Genomic DNA, 12,107 nt, shown 5'->3' on the forward strand with positions numbered 1-12,107 from the left:
CTGTTCACGTCCATTCCACCTCCATTCTTCATCCCTCCTTTTCTTAAAAGCCTTTCACGTTCCAATTCCTTCAGGGGCTATAGCCTCTGTCTAGATTGTGAGTTGTTCAAAAGTAGAAAAAAATAAAAACTTAATATATCTTGAGTCTCTAGTAAACAGGAGCCTGGCCTAGTAGAAAAGACACATTCCTAAATCTGTAACAAACTCCCAGGCACTTGGTGAAGACACTTTGTCAGTGCGGAAATCATGAGGCAGAAATAAAACTAAGGCTGTGCCCCCAGGTGGAAGGTGAACTATGTAATCTGTGGTAGGGATGGGAAGGGGCAGATGGGGGGAAAGTGAGGAAAGGTGTGATTTTGTCCACAAAAACTAATGTACTTATCACCTGACTTACAAAATGATAACCCCATGCTGGACACTGGTGGCTCATGCCAGTTATCCTAGCTACTCAGAAGGCTGAGATCTGAGGATTGTGGTTCAAAGCCAGCCTGGGCAGAAAAGTCCTTGAGACTCTTATCTCCAATTAACCACCAGAAAACCAGAAATGGTAGAGGGCTTGCCTTGAGCTGAAGAGCTAAGGGACAGGCCCAGAGTTCAAGCCCCATGGCTGACAATAATAATAATAATAATAATAATAATAATAATAATAATAATAGTATAAAATGACAACCCCTCTGTGTAACACTTTAATAATAAAATTATATTAAAAAAGAAATTAAGGAAGTGAGACAATGAATAAAAACAAGTACAAGGGGAAGAAATAATAAAACTTGAATCCTAGAATTTTTTTTCTGAAGTAATTTTCAAGTAGGCACTGTGGACTCAGCCTGATCACATTTTCCCCTGCACCAATGGAATCAGTGAAAGATCAGTTTTTCCTGTTTAATTCAGTATGTGTGTGAATCAGTCACTGTGTGACTAGTCACTTGCTAAAGACACTGCATCTGGGTCACAAGATGGAAACAAATTATTTCAAGATTGAAGATATTTTAGAACATGTATACATAACCTATTCGTTACAATGATTTTATTGCATTCTATATGGAAGCTAGTATTTGGGGGGGGGGGGGTCGGTCATGGGGCTTCAACTCAGAGCACTGTCCCTGAGTGTTCTGCTCAAGGCTAGTGCTCTACCACTTTGAGCCATAGCTCCACTTCTGGCTTTCTGGTAGTTAACTGGAGATGAGTCTCACAGACTTTCCTGCCTGGGCTGGTCTGAACCATGATCCTCATTTCTCAGCCTCCTGAGTAGCTAGAATTACAGGGGTGAGCCACCAGCTCCCAGTTCCACACAGTAATTATAAACTACAAACTACACTGAATTAATAAAGCCCCTGCTCTCCCTGATGTCAAACCAAACATAACAAAGCCATTGCAGTGTAAATGTGAGTTTTCCTGCTTTATCTCTGGGCTCTTGCCCAGAGATAGGTCCCCTGCTTCTATCCTCATAAGTACCAAGGCCAACAAGAATAGCCCCAAGAAGGGGCCATAGCGCCTAATGAGTCTTTAGGCGAATACCTTCTACCAGGACAATGTCTCATGTAACCCACCTAACCTCACTAGCTCCAATCATAATCCCTGAACACACATAAATTGTTATGCCTAAACTTTGCTCAGCAAATCTTCACAGAGCGCCTATAGTTACAGTCTGGGAAAGCAAATCAACTTCCTTATATTGCTAACTTTTGTTCCTCTGAATGTCAGTGGAGCTTCTGCAAACACAAAGACCAGAGGAACAGGGCTTAGCCCTCGAGAACCTATCTACTTCTCTTTCTATGTCCCTCCCCCTAGTTCAGGGCTCTGGCAGACCACTTCTACAACCACATTCGCTGTCTTTCAATTCAGGCCCCCAACTTCTGCATTGGGCCTGGGGGTTCTTCATTGCAGGGTGTCCTACACACTGTAGAAAGCTCAGCAGTGTTGCCAACCTCCACCTACTGGATGTCAATACAAACTAACCTTCCATAGTACCCCAATTCTACTCAGGATAACCACAGACCGTCAGGTTTATCAGGGCCCATGTGAGCTGGGTTTAACAAAACCCCACTTTAATATGCCCATAAAGAATGTAAGTTCACAGATCAATTCATTTACAACACATTAAAGTTGGAAAGAACCCATGATTTTATCTTGTACAATAAGGTACAGGGCAAATAGCTGTGGACGACCTAACATTAAGGCCAAGGAAAGGAAACTGGTGTCAGGACACCTGTTGCTCTGGCTCCTGATCACCCTTTGGGAGAAACTGCCCCAGCTCATGTGCTCCAGGTGTGACTGCCAGCCTCTCCCGTGCCCTGGCTCTGGAGAGGATCCAGGGGCTAAACAAGGACATCACAAGGGCGTTCGCTCCCTAAGCCAGGCAGGCAGTGCTGGGTCTAGCTGACACGAATGAGGAAGAGAACTGTGTTTTGGCTGCAGTTACTGAGTTAGAATAGAGCAGAGGAGAATGGATCAGGAGTGGCCAGCAGCCATCTTTGCTCCTGTAAGGGGAGAACTTGCTGAAGATGTAAACCAAAGCAGAGCTGGAGAACAAGACAAAGCAAAACAAAGACCCCAGACAATGTCATTCAAGCACCTTGCTCCAAGGCTGCCAAACAAGCCACTTTTTAAGTGAGGTATGACAGTACACATCTGTAATCCCGGGAAAACGAAGCAGGAGGATCACAAGCTTTTTTAGTTTATTGATAGACTGGATATTGTTGGAGATAGAATTTTTTGCTACTTTTGCCCAGGCTGCCTCAAACCCTTGATGCTCCTGTCTCGGCCTCTTCCAGAGTAGCTGGGATTACAACAGTCTACCAACATACCCAGTAAGTTACCTTGTGCTTAAATTAGGACTGAACTGAGATTCTGACAAAACTTTATGCTGTTAGTTCGTACAAGCACAGATTTTAAATAACCAGTGACTGAAAATGAAAAGGGGCTGAAACTTTTCAGAAATTACCAAGCTTAGAAGCAAATGATTCCTAATAAATTCTTATTGTTTAACATATTCTTTCTCTCCTGCTTTGACTGCTCTTCTTCCTTGAAGTTTCCCTAAACTGCATGCTTCCACTAAAAGTCCTGTGAAATGTTCTAACCCACACTTATTTTTCCCTCTGCTGATGTTCTAAGCAGTTACTATATACCTGCTCAGGAATTCAACTGCTTACTCTCCTGTATTATTACAAAGTCTCATGCATGCTGCAGCCTTATCTCACCAAGACAAGAATAGCCAAAGACCTGGGCTAAAATTCTTTGTTATCTCTAACAGCAACTCCCACCATCCAATGTACATTCTAAGTAAGAGCAGGCCTAGGCTGTTAGAGAAAGCTAACACAGTATGAACAACCACTCCAGCCAATCATGCCTGTGGCAGTGTGTGGGTGTGTGGGTGTGCATGCATGCACGCTGGTACTAAGAGCTTGAATTCAGGATCAGGGCACCCCCCCTCCCTTAGTCTTTTCATTCAAGGCTGGAGCTCTACCACAGGGGCCACATCTGCACTTTAAGCTTTTCTGCAATTATGGAGGTAAGAGTCTCCTGGCTGGCTGAGTAGCTAGGATTATAGATATGAGCCACGGGAGCCTGGTTAGCCTTTTTTTTTTTTTTTTTTTTTTTTGAGAACGAGTCTTACTAGCTCAGGCTGACCTCAAATTCTTAACCTTCCTGCCTCAGTGTCCCAATTGCTGGATTACAGGTGCAAATCACCACATTAGGCTAAAATATTATTATCAAAAATTTTCCACTGGCCCAGCGCCAGTGGCTCACACCTGTAATCCTACCTACTCAAGAGGCTGAGATCACTGTTCAAAGCCAGCCCGGGCAGGAAAGTCTGTGAGATGCTTATCTCCAATGAACCACCAGAAAACCAGAAGTGGTGCTGTGGCTCAAGTGGTAGAGCGCTAGCCTTGAGCTGTAGAGCTGAGGGACAGTGCCCAGGCCCGGAGCTCAAGCCCCACAACCAAAGGAAAAAAAAAAAAAAAAAGCAAACAGAAGAGAGATACCCTTCACCCCACAAAGCAGCTGGAAGGAACTCAGTTTGGGATACACTGAAAATCACAGGTGTGCTGGATCCAGGCTCAGCTCAGAAGCTGTGCCCTCTCACACCAGGTCTCTCTATTTCACCCATTTGTTGCCTCTGACCAAGAACAAACTTAAAATACATCTGTTTAATGAATAAAGTAATCAAACATAAACTTCTTCACTTGAGCCAACAACAAACAGAAAGTAGTCACAAAGATGGAAGGTGACTTGAGCTAGACAGTTTTCAGCTCTCCTTTTTCACTGACTAGTATCCCATAATATAAAATAGTAAGACGGGCTGGGAAGGTGGCTCAGTGGTAGAGTGCTTGCCTCGCATGCATGAGGCCCTGGGTTCGATTCCTCAGCACCACATAAGGAGAAAAAGCCGGAATGGCACTGTGGCTCAAGTGATAGAGCGCTAGCCTTGAGCTGAAGAGCTCAGGGGCAGCGCCCAGGCCCAGAGTTCAAGCCCCACGACTAACAACAACAACAACAAAGTAAAATAGCAAGAGACAAGTGTAACAATGGTACTCACTAGATACTATGTGGAAAATGAACTATGCAACTTGTGGGTAGGATAGGAGGGAGAAAAATGAAAGAAAGCAAGAGAAGGAATAATACTGTCCAAAAAGAAATGTACTCATTACCTGACTTATATAACTGTAAGCCCTCTGTATATTTCACTTTAATAATATTTTTTAAATGAAAAATTTTAAATAGAGCAAGAGAAAATAGGCAAACAAGGCGAGAAGCCAGGGAAAAATTACCATCTGCTAGGAATAGATCCCATCTACTCCTTCCTATCCAGCTTCTTATGTAAGTTATTTTGGAGGTATTTGTTTCCAGCTTAGGTCTCATAAGGCAGTGCTACAGAGTTCACACACACACACACACACACACACACACACACACACACACACACACACACACACACACACACATCTACAATCCTGTATTCACAATACTGGGGGGGGGGGGGGGGAAGCTCCAAACATCAAAGACAGTTATGTATCTTATTTGGCAGCAAAGCTTGATCTGATTTGAACTCATTGACCTCAACCGGCATGAGGTTATAGATAGTTTACATTTCCTTCACAGGGAAATATTTATGTATTTCACTGTGGGAAAAAAAAAAAACTGATGTATATACTGTGGTAGTTCCAGAAGTTTCAGATAAGGAGTTATAGTTCAACTGAATTAGGCCAGCCCTGATACATACAATACTAATTCAAATAGAGGGTTTCTAAGCTAAAAATAATCTTAAGGGCATAGCGAATCTGACACCTTCCTTTCCATGTGAGGAAACTGAGACTCTCAGGGCCATCTGACTCACCCAGGTCAGTTAGCTTACCACCCACAAGCTCCTCCCGTCACCCTCGCCTACCGACCATTACACCCCTTCTGAGGAAAGTCACTTCTGCATCCAATGCTAGAGCTGCCTGATAAGAGCTCCCCAGGCTCTCCTAGAAAGTACCTGATTCAGCTGAAGGGGGAAACTCATTGCCTTTGTATTTCCTTCCTTCAATTACAATTACTTTCCCAAAATTTGGATATATATTTTTTTTCTTTTTCTTTTTGCCAGCCTTGGGGCTTGAACTCAGGGCCTGGGCACTGTCCTTGAGCTCAAGGCTAGCACTCTACCTCTTGAGCCACAGTGCTACTTCCAGCTTTTTCTCTTTATACAGTATTAAGAAATCAAATGCAGGGCTTCATGTAAGCTAGACAAGCACTCTACCACTAAGCCACATTCCCAGCACTGGATGAATATATTCTTAAAACAGAGCAACCAGTCAGGAAGTGGTGGCTCAACCCTGTAATCCTGAGAAGCGCAGTTCAAAGTAAGCCCCAGCAAGAAAGTCTGTGAGATTCCTATCTCTAACAATTAACTAACAAAGTAGAAGTGTGGCAAAAAAAAAAAAAAAAAGTTCAGGGATAGTGCCCAGACTCTGAGTTCAAGAACAAAACAAAAGGAATATAGGAATCAATACCTCTTCTATATCCTGGGCTGACTGGAACCATGATCCTCACGTGTCAGCCTCTTGTATAGCTAGGATTACAGGCGTGAGGGAGTCGTGCCTCCCAAATTAAGGATATAAAATACTAATGAATTCCAGCAGCAGCAATTACTGTTTAATGAGAGTCCATTATTGTCACAAATTGTGTGGAGATGAGAGATACTTTTCTCACCGATCTTAATCCCACCAATCCTACAGGGAAAGTATTTCTGCATTTATTTTAGAGATGAGGAAGCTTAGAGAGATTAAGTATCTTTTCTAAGATCAGACAGAGGGCAGCCTGGGATGATTAAGACACCAGGACACCACACAGCCTGGTGTGGTGCACACTTGGAGTTCCAGCACTTCGAGGGGTACTACAGAAGAATGTAGGGTTCAAGACAGTCTGCCTCGTGACCATCTCACAACAAACAAACAAGTAACTCAATAGCAACTGGGCTATAGATACATTAAGATACATTAAGTTGTAACAAGAGGGAGGGGGGAAAAGAGAACTGCAGAGAGTAAAGTAATAAGTAGAGTATTAGCTGTTGAATCGCCAGCAGAGATTGGAAGATTGGAAGGCCTTCTTTCAACATGAACTCTCAGAACACTTGAGAGTTTCCTGAAAAAGGTCCATCAGTCCAGGCTTGACAGGATTTCATATTTCTATCCTGGGTGTGGGCTAATTCCACCCCAAACTTTCTGGAAGCTTGGGGGGGGGGGAGGGGGCGGAGATGGATAAAAGCCTATGCAAATAGTAAGTCCTTCACTGCTAACCTCTAATTCCTAAGATAAGGAACTCATTTATCTCTTGAATAAGATTGTATCACAAGATGGGTGGTGGTGACTTCAAGAATATTGATACCAGACTTCCTGCACTAAGCCACTATACCCTACTCCATAAATAGAGGTTTGAGACTCTATTCCACCATCACATGTCCCTTACTGCCTGGCCCCAGGTTGCAGGGGGTTGTGATGTTTACACAGATTTCACACTTCTAAGTCTGGATCTTTCTCACCGTGACCTATGCGACTTATTTTTTTCAGTCCTTAGAGCTACTAAAAGTGCCCCCTTGGGAACATGCCAGACAATTCAGCCATCATTCAACACCTAGAGTGCACACTCTGGCAGTACCTGGCACTGTGCTTGGGCCACGGTGTGGGTGATTCATCAGCTAACTCCTCCTATTGAGCTTATAATCCACAAGTACAAAGTAGGTAGAGACTTCATAAACATGTGTACTGTGTTCAGCCTTTCTAAAAATTATTGTTTGTTGCACAATGTATTGGTAGAAAATTATCATAAAAAGCAAGAAGGTAGGGGCTGGGAAGTTAGCTCAGTTGTAGAGTGCTTGCCTTGCATGCATAAGGCCCTGGGTTCGATTCCTCAGCACCACATAAGCAAAAAGAAAAAAAGCCGGAAGTGGTGCTGTGGCTCAAGTGGTAGAGCGCTAGCCTTGAGCTGAAGAGCTGAGGGACAGCGCCCAGGCCCAGAGTTCAGCCCACGACCGACAAAAAAAATGAGAAGGCAGATTTCAAATCACTTGCAAATACAGCATTTCTCCCTCTGGCTAAAATCACACACAGCCTCTTCCAGTTCTCATCTGCTGAAAGTCTGTGTACCCTTGTTGAAGATGAGTATTACTAAACAGGGCTTTGGTGGTTTCCACACCTGTAATCCTAGCTATTCTAGAGGGCAAGATCTGAGGATGGCAGCTCACGCAGGCCAAGTCCATGAGAGTCCTTCCCAGGGAACCACCTAGAAGCCAGAAGTGAAGCTGTGGCTCAACTGGTAAAGCACCAGCCTTGAGTGAAAAGGCTCAAGGACAGTGCCCAGACCCTGAGTTAAAGCCCTAGGATGGGGGGGGGGGGGGGGCAGGGGTTGAAGTTTATTCCAAGGAGCACAAAATCCACTTCTCCCGGCTGATCCCAAATGGATTACCTGAGCTGCATTATGGGCACATTAACGAAAAGACAGATCAAGAAAGGCCTAGCTTGGGTGATCTAAATCATTAGCAAATCCCATGACCCAAGGAGGTCCGGGGCTGGAGTCCAAGATAGTTTTACCCAGTCACCTGACCAGGGGCCCTCCTGGATTTCCAGGCAGGCAGAAACGCCTTGGGGCCGGCGGGGCGACCTTTCCCACCGGTGTGCGCACACCTTGCACAGGCCTCCACGTGCTAACCGACCAACCCCGGGCAGTCCAACCTTTCCACCTTAAACCCTTTGAAGGTGGGGGGCCAGCTCACTTTCCCCATTCAAATTCACAGGACACCCCCCCCCCTCCAAAAAAAAAGAAAGAAACGCAGGCGGATAGCTCCGGCACAGAAGTTTGAAGCTAGGAGAAGAGATTAAGATCAGGTGCTGCAAGGTGGTGACGAGATTAGCAGGGTGGCCCCTGGGGAGAGAAACGCCTGGAAAGACAGCAGGAGCGCGCCGCGGGGGGGACAAGCAGCCGCCGAGAGAGAAAACCACAGTCTAGATCCAGGGCCGGGGTGGGGGCGCCAGGGTGGCATCGGATCCCCGAAATGACAACCCCTAACGCTCCCCCCCCCTCCGCCATGAATCGGGGGGGAGGGGAGGTGGACGTGGGGGGACGCGCGGGGGTCCCCGGGGCGCGGCGGGGACGCTGCGCGGGCGCGGCGGGGCGCGGCGGGGACGCGGGCCGGGGGCCGGGGGGCGGCGTCGCCGGCGGGGCTCGGGCTCCCGCCACTCACCTCTCCGAACTGGAAGGCGGACACGATGGTGACCACGACGCCCACGAAGCAGACGTAGAGCCCATACCTGTGGGACAGGCAGGTGTAGGTCTGTCTCTGCAGCAGCTTCAGCAGCATCACCCCGGAGCCGCCGCGCCGCGCCCGCCGCGCCCGCCGCCGCCGCCGCCTCAACGAGCCGCCATTCGCCGGCTGGGGGGGCCCGGCCGGCCCGCCGCGCTGCGCTCACCGCCTCCCGCGGCCGCGCATTGCCGCTCCCGGGGGGCCGCCGCCCGCTCGGCTCCGCGCCGCGGCCGCCGCTTCCGGGAGCCGGCGGCAGCCCACGCCCTCGGCGCGGCGGAGGCGGACCTGGGACCGCGAGGCGGCCGGCACCGCCTGGCTTGGCCCGGGAGAGGCGGCGGCGGCGGCGTGGTCGCCAGCGCCACCTGCAGGGCGGCGGGGCAAGGACAGGCGCGGACCTTAGCGTATACGCATGCGTAGTAGGCTGGCGGGGAGGGGAGGGCGGGGGGGGGGGGGGGGGAAAATTGTAGAAAGACCGGGCTAGGACCCAGGCACCGGATTGGACAGAATACCCAGAGAGGACCCGCCCCTGTAGCTAGGCGGTCCCACTGTGATACCCTCAATATTTCTGTGCATAGGATGGCGCACGGGCTGGGATGTAGCTCAGTGGCAAAGCGCTTGCTTAGCAAGTGCAACGTCCTGGGTTCGATCCCCAGTACCAAAAAAGAAAAGACAAAAAAAAACACAGTTAAAAAAAACCCAAACAAAAAAAAAAAACAACCCTTTTTCTTTCACTAACTGAGAAATCGTGTTTTACACTAAGCTCTGTAGAACTTCCCTTTCTCCTAGACCCTCTCAGTCGTATTTGCCTCATATGACACAACCAAGCTTCATTTCTTTTTTTGGGGGGGGAGGTCCGGTTGTGGGGTCTGAACTCTGGGCCTGGGCGCTGTCCCTCAGCTCTTCAGCTCAAGGCTAGCGCTCTACCACTTTGAGCCACAGCGCCACTTCCGGCTTTTCTCTTTTTGCTTATGTGGTGCTGAGGAATCGAACCCAGGGCCTCAGGCATGCAAGGCAAGCGCTCTACCACTGAGCCACCTTCCCAGCCCCAAGCTTCTTTTCTTTCCAAAGGCCTGACTGACTCAGTGTCTGGTATCTGGTAGGGTGCTTGGTGTAGAGTACTGAGAAATTAATTACCAAGTGCCAGGGGCTCTAGAATTCTAGCTACTCGGGAGCTGAGACCTGAGGATCACGATTTGAAGCCAGCCCAGGCAGGAAAGTCAGAATAACCAGTTCAATTTGAATTTCAGAAAAATAGTGCACACTTTGAGCATAAGTATTTCCCATGCACTATTAGGAACACACTTATACTAAGAAAGTAGTTGTAATTTACCTGAAATCCACACTCACAGGATGCCTTAGTAGTTTTATTTGCAGCAGATATCTGAGCCATTTGGCCAAGCCATGAGAGTCTCTACCCATGGGCTAGACCTAGAAAGAAATTGTCTGACTCAGGGATGAAAAACTGGCTTTCAACCTATCCAAAGATGTGAGCCAGTTCTCCAGAAATGAAGCATCTTTCTGCAACCTGTGGCAGCTTTCTCAATTCACTCAAAAATCAGGAAGCAGTGAGTACATTTTTTTTTAGGTACAGTACGGAGAGAGACAGAGAGACAGGTATGGAGACAGACAAAAGGACACAGAGACACACAGAGAGAAAGAACAACCAAAGAAAATAATCCTGCCCTAAAAATGGAACTTTCTGCCTTTGATCTGAACATATTTTGTGTGCAGAAGTCAGGAAGCCTTCCTTACCTTGAGCTAATAAGAAAATTGATAGGACTGGACCCTGGTGGCTCATGCCTTTGTAATCTTAGCTACGCAGGAGGCTGAGATCTGAGGATCACAGTTCGCAGCCAGCCCAGGCAGGAAAGTCTGTGAGACTATTATCTCCAATAAACCACCAGAAAACCAAAAGTGGCACTGTGGCTCAAGTTTTCAAGCACTCTCATTGAACTGAAGAGCTCAGGGTTCAGCGCCCAGGCCCAGAGTTCAAGCCCCACAGCCAACCAAAGGGAAGAAAAAGAAAGGGAAAGAAAATTGATAGGGCTGGCCTATCTTATGGTTTTCTTTTTTCTTTTTTTTTGGGGGGGGGGGTCCAGTCGTGGGGCCTGAACTCTGGGCCTGGGTGCTGTCCCTCAGCTCTTCAGCTCAAGGCTAGCGTTCTGCCACTTGAGCCACAGTGCCACTTCCAGCTTTTTTTTTTCTTTCTGCTTATGTGGTGCTGAGGAATGGAACCCAGGGCCTCATGCATGCAAGGCAAGCGCTCTACCACTGAGCCACCTTCCCAGCCCAATCTTATGGTTTTCATAAATTGAATTGCAACATTCTTCAGAGAAACTACGATGTTATGAAGAATAAAAAAATTAAGTTTTGAGGTAGTACTCACTTGGAAAATTGGGCTGGGCTAAATCACTTTTTTTGTTTGTTTTTGTTTTTGCAAGTCCTAGGGCTTGAACTTCCAGGGCATTGTCCCTGAGCTTCTTTTTGCTCAAGGCCAGCATTCTACCACTTGAGCCACAGTGCCAATTCTGGCTTTTTCTGTTTATGTGATACTGAGGAATCGGACAGAGACCTTCCTTCATGCATGCTAGGCAGGCATTCTACCACTAAGCCATATTCCCAGCCCAAGGATACATCACTTTTGTATGGGAAATTGTACTCATGCAAAGTTTTGTCTGTTGTAGCAGGTGTGGTGGTGCATGCGTATTTAAAAACAACATGGGCTACAAAGATCCTAGTTCACACAAATAACAATGGTCACAACAACAAAAGCATTTGCCATCTGTATTACTTAACCTTTGTTTTATGTTAGCATTACTTCAGTGCATCCTCTCTGGGCTTTTTGTTGTTGTTTTGTTGTGTTGGTGCTGATTCTGGGGCTTGAACTCAGGCATTGGGTGCTGTCCCTGAGCTTTTTTTAGCTCATGGCTAGTGTTCTATCACTTGAGCTACAACTCCAACTCCAGCTTTTTGGTGGTTAATTGGAGATAAGAGGCTCATGGACTTCCCTGTCCACACTGGCTTTGAACCCTGATCCTCAGATTTCAGCCTCCTAAATAACTAGTGTTACAGGAGTGAGCCACAGACATCCAGCTGTCATCTCTTTTTTTTTTTCCTACACAATCTTTTCAAAGAACTGGATTCCTTTTTGGCTCATCCTATTATCCTGTGGTTTTCTATTTTAGTTGCTTCTTTATTATTGTAATTTCCATTCCTCTTATTTTTAGCCTGTCCTGCTGGTCTTGAACTAGTTTCTCAAATATAGTACTTGGCTAAGTGTTTTTTTTCTCTCCCAGTTTTTATTGGCTTTTGTTTTATTTTTTTATGG

General features: G+C 46.8%; 1 protein-coding gene across 1 annotated transcript in view; it reads right to left on the bottom strand.

Annotated features, from left to right (window-relative positions):
• Positions 1-8,906, bottom strand: part of Gnptab (N-acetylglucosamine-1-phosphate transferase subunits alpha and beta) — a 77,808-nt gene extending 68,902 nt beyond the window's left edge. The window contains exon 1 of the mRNA XM_069991345.1: positions 8,720-8,906. Coding sequence (XP_069847446.1) covers positions 8,720-8,836 — 117 coding nt within the window. The 5' untranslated portion in view covers positions 8,837-8,906. The remainder of the gene's footprint in view (positions 1-8,719) is intronic.
• Positions 8,907-12,107: the final 3,201 nt, after the last annotated feature.

Source organism: Dipodomys merriami, unplaced genomic scaffold (genome assembly GCF_024711535.1).
Source record: "Dipodomys merriami isolate MVZ:Mamm:240054 unplaced genomic scaffold, mDipMer1.0.p SCAF_10, whole genome shotgun sequence".
In the NCBI taxonomy this organism is placed as follows: Eukaryota; Metazoa; Chordata; class Mammalia; order Rodentia; family Heteromyidae; genus Dipodomys; species Dipodomys merriami.